This window comes from Dreissena polymorpha, chromosome 14, assembly GCF_020536995.1.
Source record: "Dreissena polymorpha isolate Duluth1 chromosome 14, UMN_Dpol_1.0, whole genome shotgun sequence".
NCBI classification, from domain to species: Eukaryota; Metazoa; Mollusca; class Bivalvia; order Myida; family Dreissenidae; genus Dreissena; species Dreissena polymorpha.
In genome coordinates, this window is record NC_068368.1 from 19882129 (window position 1) to 19899892 (window position 17764).

At 35.2% G+C, this 17764-nt stretch overlaps 1 protein-coding gene across 1 annotated transcript in view; it reads right to left on the reverse strand.

The window, feature by feature from the left end:
* Window positions 1-10414: 10414 nt before the first annotated feature.
* Window positions 10415-17764, reverse strand: part of LOC127856898 (transmembrane protein 26-like) — an 18013-nt gene continuing 10663 nt past the window's right edge. Inside the window, exon 2 of the mRNA XM_052393093.1 lies at window positions 10415-11050. Coding sequence (XP_052249053.1) covers window positions 10487-10894 — 408 coding nt within the window. The 5' untranslated portion in view covers window positions 10895-11050 and the 3' untranslated portion in view covers window positions 10415-10486. The remainder of the gene's footprint in view (window positions 11051-17764) is intronic.

The window sequence follows — 17764 nt, forward strand, 5'->3', positions numbered from 1 at the left end:
CACCCTCATTTAAAAAAAGATAATTCCATAGTTGGTTACAACATATTTATTCATAATAATCAGTATAAAGCATCGTGCACAAATTATTTATTTCAAAACATTTATTTTAAATTTGTAAATTTACACATATTTTATAATATATATAACGCTTGAAATTGATATATAGAAAACTTACATCGAGTTTTTACGAAAAGAAAATACGTTTTTAAAAAGGTTGTTGTACAGTTGAAATCGCACTCAGACTTGTGACTCTGTATTGATAAGCATAATATTTTGTCGAAGGACGTATACACCACGTATGTTATTTTATAAATACCAAAACCGCAATTATGTGCAGGCCATGATTTTTTGTGTGTGGGCTTGATTACGTACATTTATTCCACAAGTACTTAAACATTCTGTCAAAAGAACCTTTTCACGTCGCAACAATGAAAAAGCTTTTAACACGATACAATATTACTTTTATTTCAATTGCATTAAATCGCAATACTGGCGTTTGATGCAAAATGAAGACAATGCTTTTTCAGCAATCAAAGCACACGATCATTTGGTGTTGTTTTTCTTCCTGTTCTGTTGATTTCTTCTCTCTTCTTTCTGAAAACTGAATAGTCAAACGGATGAATCAGGGTTAAATTATATAAAATGTGAATTTATGATTATAATTTATAATTAAAACCTTATTCAATAGTTAACATACCAAATTATTGAACGTTATAATTTCGTAAAACAGACACAAGGATTGAACGCATTAAAATCTTTTTTTATTGAAGACAGTTTCTTAAATACCCAATACGTCGATCTAAACAAAAGACCACGCAATAATCTGATATACACTTCGAAAATGATACAATTCTTGGATGACAATAAAGTATTCTTAAATGACAAACACAAAAAATATCATCACAAACACAGCATATCATCAAAAAAACACAGCATACCAAAACAAATACACAACATACTATGACAAACACACAGTATACTATTATAAGCACATACTATATGATTAAAACCCACATCATTTCAATGAAACAGCCGATATATTAATGGTCAACAAAAGAACAGATTGATTAACATTGTAGTAAATGATTGAATCACTGCAATAGCAATCAATTTTTATGTTCGACTCGAACATGAAAGTCGTCTGCAACACATTTAATGCGACTTTGTTGATGTACCAATTAATTATTTATAGGTCACACGATGTACACGTTATGAAAAGGTGGCTTACATTTATCTTTAATAACTATAACACTTATAATTGAAGTATTTTACGTGGTTCCACGTTTATGTTTAAATTTATTGTCTTGTTTTCTGCAAAGAAGAAAACGTAATGAACCGATGTCTTGCACCAAAACCTTAAACACGGCGATTTTTATTCTTTACACCTACCTATCAAATACCTATATATACCTACACAGAACTCGAACGACAGTCAGTGCATGTATTGGCAAATGTTCTATTAGACTCAACATTAGCATATCAGCTTTGTTTTGTTCTTATGAGTTTTATCTTCTAAAAAAATTAAAAGTATATTCATTTAAACTCTTCTTGCAGCGAAATACCAATACCAAGTACACATGCTTAATGTACTCAGTGCTAGATTATTAAAGTGGCTTATTTAAAGACTGTTCAACTGAAAACTTTTGAAATTACAGTAATAGATTTAACAATGACTCAACGTTTTAACTAACACTGATGTCAATTGTGTCCTATGTTTAAAATAGCAGAAGAAAGATGATTGTTAACGGTCCTGACGATTCCCAATTATCTCTCCATTTCTTTCGAGAATTCACGAGCAATATATTATTAAACCTATTTCCATTAATTGTTAGAGATTTATTCCATCGTTTTTAATAATCTTTACCATGAATAATGCGATCGTATACCGCCAATATTTTTGTTTTTGTTTATACCATTGTAATGAACTAAAAGAAAAAGTAAAATAGTATTGTTTTTTAAAAGTTAAATGTATTAAGATCTAGTTATGTTAAACTTTTGATTATACACATATTTTAAATTGAAACTTAAGTTATCATGATTGGTGAATTAAACATCATTGAAATTCAAAGGTTAAATATATAGTTTCGTAGTGGCGCAGAAGGGGACATAGTATTTCTGACAAACACATATTCTTGTTATATGTGCTTATGATTGAAAACGAGTATGATTTAATGTATTTAAACTTGTAGCAGATTTTTTTGTTAACTTTATTGATACTTAACGGTCATATGTAGCGTCCCCGATTCCGATAATTTAGGTATAAAATGTAGTTTTAAATGGCCTTTAAAACGCGCCATAGACGTTCCAGGTATAAATAAAATACGGGGTAGAGGGGGGGGGGGGGGCAAGCCCCCGGACCCCTCTAGAATGACCTAAGATACTGCCTCGGCTAAAATTTGGGTCTGGCTACGCCACTGACATTTTTCATTCAAATTAAATGAATACAAAATGAATAATAAACATTGCAATACAGAAAATCACACAGAAACTAAATTGATATTTAACCAAGAATTGGCGCATGTATTTCGTGAATCATTAATCAATAATATAAATAAACTAACGGATTTTAATAGCAGCAATGCAACAGATCAGGTAAAACTGCTCGCAACCTTCATATAAAGAAGTGAAACTCCAGCTGCTGGAGCAGTATTGAATTCTTATTATAATCAATTAGTTGGTCCTTTATTTAAGGCAAGTGGCCAATTGCCCAAACATGACAAAACAGCACAAATCAGCACAATACAAAACAACATAAACACATATAAGAATAAAGCTGGGGTCACCGCCTTGGAACGGTCAGTGCAAAGCATTGGGGGTTTAAAACCGGTTATAGAGCGCTCAACCTCACACTTGGCCCAGCAATAGTCATGATACATTTACGTGTAAATAAAATTTAACCTCATAGCATTGTAACTCAATTAAACAATAATGCAAGGGAACTAAAACGCTTTCAATTTAATTACCACTAAATTACTCAATAGTAGGCAAGATACCAGAGCAACAGAGTTACAACTTTTTGAGGAACGATAAAATGAAACTACGAACAAGTATCAACTACATTCCTTCTTTATTGAAAAAGATTTTAGAATACATGTATAGCGTCATGAAGTTAATATTTCCGATCATCATCGGGCACATACAGGAAGAAGCAGCAATAATGGGTGTAAAAGATCCATAAACAAGCAACACGGGTTTTCAGTAAAACTTTCTTACGCAGTCCAGCGCTAATCCGCAAGCAAAACCCCCGTGGTTTAACAAAGACTGTCACAAAGCAAAACACAAATTAAAAAATGCACGAAACGCCTTCAACCGCAATAAATCAAATGAAAACATAGTATATTTTTCAAAACAGAGAACCGTTTATAACAAAATAAGAAAGTCTGCAAAAAATAAATACAAAATATACCAAGGTTCCAAATTTGAAAATATCGCAAAATCACAACCTATAGAATTTTGGAAATCTGTCTAAAAACACTATAATAAAAAAATAAACAATTAAACAATTTTCAAACTAATCAGCTATTTGAACACTTCAATTCCATTCTAGGAGAAACCCAAACTTCAAATGAACACACTGATTATGAAAATACTGAAAACTATGCAATAAACGATCAACATTTAGATTGCGAAATAACAGTAAACGAAATACAGAAGGCAGTTTTTAAACAAAATAATAATAAAGCATGTGGACCTGATGAAATATCAACAGAATTCATAAAAAGTGCGTTTGATATCATATCACCTTACCTACACACACTATATAACAACCAATTTCACAACGCTATATACCCTGAATGCGGGGGATTGGGCTACGTTATACCAATATTTAAAGGGGGTGATCCTTACCTAGCAAAAAATTACAGAGGAATAACACTAAATAATATACTAGCTAAAATATATTCACAAATTCTTTTCAATCGTCTCTCAATATGGACAGAAAAGAATGAAACAGTAATAAAAACTCAGTTTGGGTATCAAAAAGGTAAAAGCACTACTGATTGCATTTTCTTAGTACAGGCAATCATATCAAAATTAATTCACAGTGGACAAAAAGTGTACAGCGCATTCATAGATTATGAAAAATGTAATGATAAAATAAATCTTCCATTCTTATGGCAAAAACTTGTCTCACATAACATAAGCACCAAAATGATTAACGCTATTAAAGCGATGTATTCCATTGTCAAATCAGCAATACAAAATAAAAACACGATATCGGACATCATATACTCTTACCAAGGAGTAAAGCAGGGCGACTGTGGATCATCCTTTTTGGTTATGGTATTCGTAAACGATATTTTAGATAATATGAACTCGAATATTAACGATATATTTTCAATCAATGAACTTAAACTATTTTTAATACTTTACGCGGATGATCAGGTTTTATTTGCAACATCACCCACCGCTTTACAATCCATGCTAAACGATATCGAGGTATACTGTAACACATGAAAATTGAAGATAAATACAGCAAAAACAAAAATTATGATATTTGAAAAAAGTACAAGGCACGCAAATATTGGCATATTCCTATATGGCGAAAAACTTGAAATAGCCCCATCCTTTAAATATTTAGGAGTTTATTTTTCAAAAACGGAAACTGGAACAGAACTCAGAAGTGCATATCAGAACAGGCGTTAAGGGCATTGCATAAACTTTTTTTCCGTTTTTAATCAGTATGAATTTTAAACACAAGAAAAAGTAAAATTATTTGACGTATTAATAAGTCCAATTTGAAACTACTCAGCTGAGGTATGGGGTCAACATAAAGCAAAAAACATTGAGCAAATCCATTCGAAATTTTAAAGAAAATTACTATTCGAAATTTTTAAGCAAAATTACTATGCGTAAAATCATCAACTAATATAATGGGTATGTATGGCGAATTTGGAAGAATACCTATGAATGAACACCGAAAAAATATTTTTTTCGATACTGGATAAAAACAATTAGCTTATAGGAAAATAATATAATAAAAAAGGTTTGTCTCATGCTGAAAATTGACGCAGAAAATGGAGTCAATTTCAATAAAAATAACTGGGCATCACAAATAAAAGAAATGTTGGAACATATGGGCCTTGCGGAGTTATGGATAAACCAAAGCATTGCTAAACCATTACTAGATACCATCAAACTCATGATATTAAATCAATTCAAACAGAACTGGCAAAGTAATATTAATCAATCTGGAAGGCTTAGCGCGTATTTTACATTCAAAAGTAATTTTAAATTCGAACCATACCTAAAAACCATAAAACAAAGTAAATATAGAATAGCATTAAGTAGAATCGGACTATATTAACACAAACTGGAAATTGAACAAGGGCTTTATTATTATATAAATAGAGAAGACAGAAAACGCAAAATCTGTAATTCACATTTAATTCAAATGAATATCATTTTATCCTAACGTGTCCCTTATACTCTCACCTAAGAAGAAAATACTTAAAACCATACTATTGCAGATGGCCAACGATAACAAAATGTAAAATCCTTATGTCCACAAACAATAAAATGAACTGATAAACATAGCAAAATATATATATCACGCAAACAATTTAAGGGAAGAACTTGTAAGTGATGAATCGATCAATGAATTCACTCATCACACACTATCGATTTTTTCATATACCTACTGTTATATATACCTTGTTTATTATTAAATAAAAAAATTTGTATATGAATACTTATGTCTGTCTAAAGTATACATGTTATGATTCATATTAACGTGTTTTTGTCTGTCATATATATATTAACAAGAGTGCCAAACTGTCACAAGATACGAACGTTTGAAGGTTTTGGACAAATTGATAACTTTACCATGACCCATATTTGAACTTGACCTACATATCATCTAGACACAACTTCTGACCAAATTTGGTGAAGATCGGATGAAAACTACTTCAATTAGAGAGCGGACACCATGCTAAATGCTTGAAATGCACTAAGTGACCCCGTGACCTAGTTTTTGACCCGGCATGACCCATATTCGAACTCGACCTAGATACTGTCCAGATACAACTTCTGACCAAGTTTGGTGAAGATCGGATAAAAACTACTTTAATTAGAGAGCGGAAACCATGCTAAATGCTTGACATGCACTTAGTGACCCTGTGACCTAGTTTTCGACCCGGCATAACCCACATTCGAACTTGACCTAGATATTGTTTAGATAAAATTTCTGACTAAGTTTGGTGAAAATCGGATGAAAACTGTTTGAATTAGAGAGCGGAAACTGCTGTGGACGCCGCCCGATAGCCCGCTCGCCCGCCCGCCCGCCCGCCGCCAAGATGAAACTATAACACGTCCCGTTTTTTAAAGCGGGCGTATAAAAAGAGCATGTACATTATTTGTTTCACGCATACATTATTCTACGAGAACTTTATCACACTATCTCTTACTTTGTTAAAATTGTTGATTAAATCTTTAAGCTTTTTTAATATGTCAGAATCATACATACATTACAGGTTTAACATCCAATCAATTAATAGATAATCACTGACATTTTCAGATTTCAGACTATTAATCAATTTCAATACGATTAATAGTTTTCTTCCTCCTCTATCAAATACTAAATACATTCATCTGAACCAGAAGTATATTTGTATTCACTATTGTAGGCTAGAATCTTTATTGTAAGCTTTATTGCTGAAATAAATGTTGTTGTTGTTGTGTTGTAGTGCATCTAATTACAATGGTATATTTAGGCGCAATTTTATAGAACGATTGATTTGTATACATACAATAAATTTCTAACATAAACCATTATATATAGCCATGCCTACGTGTTTTACACTAATCATTTTATGTATACATTAACGCACATGCACGTTTATACACGGCTGTTGAGTTAGATTCTATATTTGTTTTAATTTCAATTTGTATTCATCAATACCATTCTAATGCTTTTGTGAACAATATTAGTATAACGTTATGGGATATGTTATACTTTCTAACAAGAGATGTGTTTGTCAGAAAACACAATGCCCCCTAATGCGCCGCTTTTGCTCTTTTTTACCTTTGGCCATTGAAGGATAACCTTGACCTTTCACCACTCAAAATGTGCAGCTCCATGAGATACACATGCATGCCAAATATCAAGTTGCTATGTTCAATATTTCAAAAGTTATTGCAAAACTTTACTGTAAGGTTAAGTTTTGGGACAGAAGAAAGACAGAAAGAAAGAAAGAAGAATAGAAAGAAAGAAAGAAAGAAAGAAAAAGAAGAAAGAAGAAAGAAAGAAAGAAAGAAAGAAAGAAGAAAGAAAGACTCCCGAAAGAAATCCAGAAACTCCCTCCCCCCTCCCTCCTCCCTCCCTCCCTCCCTTCCCTCCCTCCCTCCCTCCCTCCCTCCCTCCCTCCCTCCCTCCCTCCCGCCCCCCTCCCTCCCGCCCTCCCTCCCTCCCTCCCTCCCTCCCTCCCTCCAGAAAGAAAGAAAGAAAAGACAGACAGGCCAAAAACAGTATACCCCCGATCTATCGACCCGGGGGCTTAACAGGTTTATTATTGACTATACTCACTTTATTGTCAATGTTTAAACATGATTATGATATGTTTTAAATCTGGCGTTCGTTTGAAATGGGGTTGCAACATATGTGTATGAATTATGCTGGCTTTAATCAGCCATAGTGCAGCGAAGATTATGGTGTACTTTTCCGTCCCACGACCAGACAGCTTCTTGGTCAGATATGGTCCTCGTTATTGCCATGAGTACTTTCTGGTTGATTGTGTCAAATCCTCATTTAAGAAGATGACGGTCCCTTTAAATTGCCGTCTGTTTGACATGAGTGTATTCCTTTCAGCCTAGACACGAATTTAACTATAACAGGGGCGCGTATGACCGACTCTTGGTCTTCCTAGTCAGTGGGCGATATCAATGTCTGATTCATACTTGGGATCTTTTCGTTCAATATACGTACAATCTTATTAGTGGTTGTTTCAGCCGATTCATTTGTGTTTTTCTCTAGACTTTCAGAGATACCAGAGATGCGTATGTTGTTTCTACGCCCGTATTGTTCCAGCTCGTTTATTTGACCATGCAGGTTCTCCTTCAAGTTTATGATGTTGTGGGCTTCATCTTCTTAAGCTGTCACTAATTGATTTTCTATCTGGCTTATTTTACTTTTCCGGGTGTCATTCTCTTTTTCTTTTTCGGAATTTTGCTTTCAATAACATTAATTTTGTGCTCTACAGATTTTAAAATATCGTCTTTCGTAAGAGTAATTGTATCCACAATGACTTGTTTAAGGGCTGAGTTTTTTTCCTGAACAAATGCTAGTAATCTTTTCGTTTGTTGCTGTTAATCCTTTTTTATGTCTGTTTCAGCCATGGCCATTTCAATTTCTTCTGTATGATTTCTTGTGTTTAACCTTTCTTTTTCTTTTGTTTAAATATGTGTTTGTCATTTTGTTGTTGTATACTGGTGTCTAATTCGCTGCCACTTGAATCACAATCACTATGCTTCTTTGGATATATCTTACATCTCTCAACATGTGTTTACATTTTAATTTTGCTCAGTATAGCTGAAACAAGAAATATCTTTAAAAAAAGATATACGGCGTTGATTGTGGTTGGAGTTGATGAAAGGTAAAGAGTTCAAAGAGTTCAATGAATGGGATCAAAGATAGCGAATGTCTTTTTCTATGCAGTTCTTAGCTGCATCACATGCATTACGGGATGTTACGCGGAGTTTTCGCGGCTTATTTTACATTATTACATATTGCTGGTCATTAACCTATAGATACAAAACCGAAAACCAAAAGAAGAATGGAAGTGAAATTAAAATATATGAGTCAAACCGGCCACACTCGAAGTATCCGTACATATTTTAAAACATTTATACGCGCGTTCTTCGAACAAACCTGTTTTAGTGGTTTGTCGGGCATTGCCATTTGATTCGATTATTAACAGTATCGAGAATCATCGCGCTCATGAATGCTTTATACATTAGTCAATACGGTATGGTGGAATAATTCTTGTTAAATTTATCAAATATAATATGTTTCGTGGTATTGTTGAAAACACATTTAGAATATATTATTAACATACCATAATCATATCGCTGAATATCTTTAATATATTGCCGTTTATACATGTTGCAAGTTTCATGAAAAAATATGAAGAACTTTTAAAGTTATCGCAGGATCCAGAAAAAACACCATTATCAGCACTATTTCCAGTCTATCTGTTGCCATATCAACCACAATTTTTGACGTAGGAACAAAATGAAATGACGTGCATAATGTCCATATTGCCATCATTTATGTTTCAAGTTTCATGAAAAAATATTCAGAACGGAGACAAAACCATTAGTCCCCTCCGGTGAAACCGGTAGGGGACTAACAAGCAGTAAAACAGTGTTACAAAGACGCGGTCATGTTTCCAATATTCTGTAGGTATGCTTAAATAATTACAAATGGCGATCCGTATACAAACTACGTTTTCTGACCATCGTTTTGTTTATGCTGACTTTAATGTATTTTTCATGTTTTCCGTAATCTATAAACCGAGTAAAGTGTTACCGGAATATTTGTTATCCAGTATATTCCAATTTTCATTATTTATGTATCTTATAAATCACTAATTTCATATATTTTATAATCTTTTAAAAACGCGTCTTCTCACTTCCACGCATGCGCACACACTTTAGAAATTGCTTTCACTCTTAGATAGGATCTCAACAGCTTACCAAACAAAAGAAAACAAGCATTCACTGTTTAAACAAATTCGACCAATCATCAATAACGTTGTGTGGTTCTCATGGTTTTACTTAAGTCATAAAGTTGAAATGATATATGGTTCAATACCGTAAAGAAATTAAACAAACATTAGCCTTTGAAACTACCTAACTAAGCTATGGTCATTTCAGCATCAACATTTGGAAAAAGAAAGTTCGTTGTATTGTATTTTGAATAGCTTACAGAAAAAACATCACTTCACTGAGGATGTAAATTAAGCATCAAAACTTCAAGACATTGTTAGTTGATTTAAAAACGAAAGTAAATAAAATACTATTATAATTAATGTTTTAACATAAAACATAGAACAGACAATAAGTAAATCAGACTATATGCTGCAGAAAGGAAATAACACTTTAAATGTACCTAAGGCAACGTTGATGACCCTAAATTTATTTCAAAACAAGTGAACCATTATCTTGATTCGAACTTGGGATCATACTTTGGAAAGCCAATCAGTCCTTCCGGGCTTGAGATGGGTCGATCACATCCCTGTTATATAACAGAGCCTCGTTCTAGGAAAACAGGGCTTAAATCATGTCTGCACGTGTTAATCTGGCACGACACTTTTCACTTTTATGGAATTTTTGTTATGTAGTCTTTTCTAATCGAAAATCAAGTTTATGCGGAAAATGGAGTCCCTGATTAGCTTGTGCGGTCTGCACATGTTAAAATAGGACAATACTTTATCACAAACATTACGCTCAGATTTCCTACAACGAGGCTCGATTGTTGTCTCATATTACATTACTGTTGTTTCTTTCCGGGCTTAGCCTTTAATAACACAGCGAGGCGGTATATCAGCAACATAATTGTGACGACGTTTTTGATCACGAAGAAAACCAAGCTATGCGATATTGTGTTGAAGTTAATTATGATGAACAGACGTACTGCCAGGAACGGCCCGTCTTGGAAGAGGAAGGTCAAGACAACTTCCGCTATATGGAAATTCCGCGAACTTGGAGCTGATTTTTTGTTTTCTCCCGCTTCGATGGACGGTGGAGACGAGTCGGCCACTGCATTCTGACGGTGTATGGTTTTGGTAAGAACCGGAATAAACTGGATGAAACTCATCGACCAGATGGCCAGCACAGCAATAGTGCTGGTGAAGTGCGTCTGCACGTCGGGCAGGTCGAATAGCGCGTACAGCTCCATGATGTCGGAGGCGCTTGCCAGGAAGTTGATGAGTTGCTGCGAAAGATTCTTGCCGGCCACGTCGTCGTTGAGCCAGCGGCCGAACAGCAGCACGTAGATAAGCGTCTCCTGGATCACGACTATCCACGTGGTCTCCTCGATATTCAGCAAGTTGTCCTGGAGAATGCAAACACATCACGTGGTATTTAAGACTTCGGCTTCGAAAGCAGTCACGGGAAAGGAAAAACATGTTTTATGTTAACTTGAAACGTATAATATTCAGTAGATACACTTATAGCGGGACACATGAACTGAAAATATTGGAAATGATTCTTGTCATCCTTTACGTGCGATGTCACACTTTTATACATTTGACCATGATAGTTACGTAACAGTCGTTGTGAAATTTGTACATTGGACTATCATAGTTATGTCACGTCCGCTTTGATATTTGTACATTTGACTATGATATGTATACACTTGACTAGGATACCGTAGTTACGTCATTACCAATGTGCCCCTTGCATGTCTTTCTATGATAGTTATTTCGCGTTCGGATTGAAACTTTGATATTTGGATATAATAGTTTTGGCGCGTTTTAAGTGACAATTGTATATTTGAAATTATTATACCTCACTTTTATTCACAATGCTAAACTCCCATAGGCCATCGTGACATAGAAATACTGTCAGACCCAGCGGGAAAAATACTGTCCTTAAAATACTGTCGCCTGCTTAAAAAAAATACTGTCGCCCGCTACCTTAGCAGTCACGTCCGGAATGATAAAAAATATACTAACCCATTCGCGCATGCGCAGTACGCAGTTTTGCATTTCCGTTGTAAACAGACGACCAAATCTGCCAATCATGGCTGAAATTAAATACAATTATTGTCCCCTACCGGTTTCACCGGAGGGGACTTATGGTTTGCGCTCTGTCTGTCTGTCAGTGAGTCACACTTTGTTTTGGATCCTGCGATAACTGTAAAATTTCTTCATATTTTTTCATGAAACTTGAAACATTGATAGCCTAGATGGCAATATGGAGATTATGCATGTCATTTCATTTTGTTTCTACGTCAATGCTATGGCACAAAAAAAAATCTGACAATGGTGGAATTTCTAACAATGGTGGTGCCGGTAGGGGACATATATTGCTTGGCAATAGTCTTGTTGAATATTACAATTGTTCGTGGTTCATATAAATTGTTCATGTTTGAATAGTTTTTTCGGTGTAAAAAATAAATATTACATGCCTGACTGGTTGACAGTAAATTTGTCAACTTTCGGAAAAATACTGTCAACCGAGGCGAGTATTTCTTCAAGTTGACAATTTTACTAAAACCCTGTCAGACATGTAATATTTATATATGTATGTTGGAAATTGAAAATGTAGACATATTGGAAAACTAACCGGTATGTTCACTGCAGACATGTCGGAAAACTACCGGTATGTTCACTGCAGACATGTCGGAAAACTACCGTTATGTTCACTGCAGACATGTCGGAAAACTACCGGTATGTTCACTGCAGACATGTCGGGAAACTACCGGTATGTTCACTCTATATTTGAGCCTCGCTCTTAAACAACGGAATTGAATGTACGTTAAATTGTTAAGTGTGAAAACCCAGATTAGCATGTGCAATCCGCAGGAGCGGCACTTTCTTCTGCCTTAACTGGATTTTCGATAATAAATAAGAGAATTCCTTTTAAAAAGAAAATACCACACATGCGGAAAGTGTCGTCCCTGATGAGTCTGTTCGAACTTCATATGCTCATGAAGGACGCCACTTTTCGCACATGCATTAAACCCCGTTTTCCTAGAGCGACGCTCAATTTAATTCGGTGTCTTACCAGGGTGCTGCCCCGGAGCCGGTAGTGTTCTGAGTCGGCTGCTCAGACCGCGCGATGTCATACTGGTGCAGTTGCAGCAGCCATATAGCAGGAAGAAGTAGCAGAAGGTACAAAACAAACACTGGGGCGCCATCTGAAACATGGGAACATTTGAGCGGACAGCGAGAACAAGCAAAAAACACACCGCGTTGTTTATGGTTTTATCTACCCTATTCTTTTTGCTTAATCTGTTCTACTTTACCTAAGGCTCGATCACTTACTAGTAAATACCGCGACGAGCGGGCAGCGAATCAAACAAAAACACCCCGACTTGTTAATTGCTTTTAATCTACATATTTTGGTGGCTAATGCTGTTTTCCTTTATCTGGGGCTCGACCGCTGAAATATCGCTTTGATCACTGTACTATTGTGTTACTTTCACAAGATTAATAGGCTCAATGTTATGTACATTCTTTAAACGCTTCATCGGGCAGAAGAACGTTTCAAAATATCCGTAGGCCTTATAGTTATGTTCGTCTTTAGGTGCATGTTTACTTTGAGAATTTAGGAACTTTCATTTGAACTTCTAGCTACTGATTGAATAAGGTGTAAAATAATTTTATTGATTCCATAATTACGTAAGAATCCGATGAGATTTATGGTTAGTCTGCATTTATACGGGTCATACAAACATACTCTAGTTGTCGTTCAATCTGTCACGCACGACGCACGATCGTGGTCGTTCTCTTTAACTTTTAGAATCAGAATCAGAATCAGAATAGTTTATTCAGACTTAAGCATTACAAGCTCATCGTCATTTACAATTTCGTATACAATAACAGCATGAAGTAAATACAAACAAAAAATATACTCATTTCGAAGAAAGATCAATTTACAATATAACGAGTAAACATGTTAATGTGTTTTCCGTGAGAATCTTATAACATAATTTCAAACGTAGTTTAATAATTGCAGCACTAATTGTATTATTCTGCAACAAGTTGAACTAGTGAATAGAATTATTGTTTCAATCTTCATATGGAAGATATTACTCGTTATTTTGTGCATTTAAAAAACCTTTGAGTCTTTTTTACAAAGGAAAAAATACATGAATATGAATTCGTATGATGGGCATATATAACCGCATAATCCAACTTTATATTTGAATGTTATTTTTTATTCGTAGTTAAATGAAATTTATACTTATCGGATAGAAATGCTGATAACTTTAAAGCTGTTTGTTAATGAAAATCATATGTCGAAATGAGTTGGCGCTTACTTGTAGTTAAGTAATGTATTAGTGTTAATAATAGTTCTTTTCCCTTGTTGACCACCTATACGAAAAACGAAACTATAGTTGTCTATAGTGATATTGCTCCTTAGTAAATATTAAAATAGTATCAGTTAGAGGGCAATCTTAGTTTTAAAAGTAAAATCTCCATCTATATACACTAGTTCATTTAATTTAAATTTCATCATACCCCAGCGTCGACCAGCTATGCGAAAAAAAGAAATATATATGTAACTTTAGACACGGATATGACGAGATACAAACGAACGCAGGTCAAGTGGCAATCGAGGCAATATTGCGAAACTAATTCCATTCAATATATACGAGAACACGAGTCTTAGATGAGCAAGCAACTGTGTAATATGTTTCACATATGATGTTTAAATACGATACCTGCTCTGTTTCTGGCGTTCAATTGCTTTAATGGAGACAATATTTCGACAGGCCCAGAACGCGTTTCCCCAGCGGTGAGCGCCCAAAGTAGTCGTCCCCTCGCGAGACCACGACGCGCCATGCGGCCAGCACGCTGTTTAGGATCATCACCGCACGCAGGACAAATAGCTTAAGGAGCGCTATAAACCTTGTCTCGCAAAAACGAGTGGTCGTTATTTATGTAGGGTGCGTCATTCGCCTTTTCATATCCACATTTTTGAGACACGTCGGTGGGCAATGTTCGCCCTCTTCATTATGTTCATCTTTGTTGTTTGTAGTTTCATCGGTGGCTGTTTCATCAATATCGTCCACTTCCATGGACTGTTTCGTGTCTGCGTTGTCATCCATTTTTAAACTGTTATCCTTATCCGTTACTGGGAAAAACCTGTATTTTAAATTATCCTGAACCGCAATAGACGGTACAAATCATACAGTCGACAACTTTAGTTCAAACATTTTCCAGTTTAAAAATTTTAATTGCGTTATCTTTATGAAAAGTGGTAAACACGACATTATATTTAAAGAGATCTTTAACACAAAATGACACCCGGCACTTCGGCAAGCATTCAATAAATTTTATATCGATCCAGCTTAACTATTGGATTTGCATTCGTTAACGCTGGTGTCAAATACTGTTTAATGGTAATCTGACCGATTGGCCATTGTTGGTCAATACATGTTTAGTTACTCTCTTTTCATGAGCTCTTTGTACGAAGTTTTTCATTGCGCAATTAGAAAAAGAAATCCCGAACGTCTATAATTTTTAATCATAATATAGAATTGACAGTTAAAGGGACTTGTTCAAAGATTGTTTAAATGAATATTTAAAAAATACTTGTTATAGCCTAAGAAAAACACAAATGTATACATTATATTGCACTAAGCGAAATAAAACTCCTACCATAAAATGGTAAAATATTTGTTCATTCATAGATGATCATCATTCTAACTCGAATAAAAAACAATTAGGTTAGTGTTAAGGGGCCTTTTCACGCTTTGGTAAATTGACAAAATTGAAAAAAAATGTTTCAGATTCGCAAATTTTCCTTGAAGTTATGATATTTGTGAGGAAAAAGTAATACTAAACATTTAACATGCTCTAAAATATCCATTATTAGCATCTTTTGACGATTTAAAAGCCTGAAAATCATAAAGCGTTGCAACGCGAAACGATTGAAAAATTCGGAGAATTCTGTTGTTGTCGTTGTATTTGTTGATACTATGATTGCATATATAACGTGAAAAATACGCTGAACATGCCATGAGAGCGGATGGTCTAGTGGATAGAGCGGTAGAATTTTGCTCCATGGCTCCAGGGGGGTCAGTGGTTGAGGGTTACTTTTTTTTAAATTCTTTATTTGTATTCTTGCTTTTTTTTACTGGAGATTTTTAGACCCAATGTGAACATTTATCAATATAATGCATTTAATAACAAACTTCAAAACATGCCAAAATCTGTGAAAAGGCCGCTTTAAGCCCGTAAATTTTGTTGTTTTCAACTGAAACAAATATGCCGAAAGCATTACACAGGACTACATTTTCTGTCTGCAATGACGTTTGAGGTGAAAATCCTATGGATTAAATCGACACGACACGTGTGTATACTTCTGTATCGGATAATTTTCTCAAAACAAAATACGTTCTCCGTGAAACACACGTGGTTATAACGTTCACTAGAACTACAAAAACTACCGTTGATATCAGCTTTAATCGGACCGTAAAACACAAATATTAACCCATTTATGCCTAGTGGACTCTCCCATACTTAATTGATCGCTGCTGCGATGATGCTACAGACTTAATTGGTGTTACTAAACAGGCTGCGATGACGCTACATACTGTAATTGGTGTTACTTAATAGATATCTGCAATGATGATACTACAGCTGTAATTGGTGTTACTTAATCGATCTCTACTGTGATCATGCCACAGACTTAATTGGTGTTAATTAGTAGATCTCTGCTGTGATGATGCCACAGCTGTAATTGGCGGTACTTGAATTGATCTCTGCTTCTATGTTACTACATACTTAATTGGGGTTACTTAATAGGTCTCTGCTGTGATGATGCTACATACTGTAAGTGGTAATAATCTCTGCTGCGACGATGCTACAGACTCAATTGGTATTACTTAATAGATCTCTGCTGCCGTGATGCTACATACTTAACTGGTTATACTTAATAGATCTCTGCTGTGATGATGCTTCATACTGTAATTGGTGTAACATAATATATCTCTGCTGCGACGATGCTACAGACTCAATTAGAATTACTTAATAGATCTCTGCTGTCATGATGCTACATACTTAATTGGTGTTACTTAAGTGCTCTCTGCTGCGATCATGCTACATACGTAATTGATCTCTGCTGCTGTGTTCTTAATAACTTTTTACTTTAAAGAATCTGATCACTTTATATTAAAGATATTTGTCCGCGATGTTACTACTGAAAAAAAACATGGCGTTTTACATTGGCATCACCAGATAACTAACCATCCAAAAGAAAGTTCATTCAAATCTATGTTTACTACGGAGTTAAAAGTATCAACTTTATTGAAACAGGACTCGAATGAAATATTTTTAAGTACAAATACTCAATAATCAAAAAGTATTTTGTAAAATAAAGTTATCCATAAAAAACAAGGGCTGTTTGTAAAACATGCATGCCCCCCCCCCATATGGGCTGTCCGTTGTACTGGCAGCCATTGTGTGAATACGTTTTTTGTCACTGTGACCTTGACCTTTGACCTAGTGACCTGAAAATCAATAGGGGTCATCTGCAAGTCATGATCAATGTACCTATGAAGTTTCATGATCCTAGGCATAAGCGTTCTTGATTTATCATCCGAAAATCATTTTACTATTTCGGGTCCCGTGACCTTGACCTTTGACCTCAAAATCAATAGGGGTTCATCTGCGAGTCATGATCAATCTACCCATGAAGTTTCATGATCCTAGGCGTATCCGTCTTGAGTTATCATCTGGAAACCATTTACTATTTCGGGTCACCGTGACCTTGACCTTTGAATCAAGTGACCTCAAAATCAAAAGGGGTCATCTGTGTGTCATGATCAACCTACCCATGAAGTTTCATGATCCTAGGCGTATGCGTTCTTGAGTTATCATCCGGAAACCATTTTACTATTTCGGGTCACCGTGACCTTGACCCAGTGGCCTCAAAAATCAATAGGGGTCATCGCAAGTCATGATCATGTACCTATGAAGTTTCATGATCCCTAGGCCCAAAGTGTTCTTGAGTTATCGTCTGACAACCACCTGGTGGACGGACCGACCGACCGACATGAGCAAAGCAATATACCCCCTCTTCTTCGAAGGGG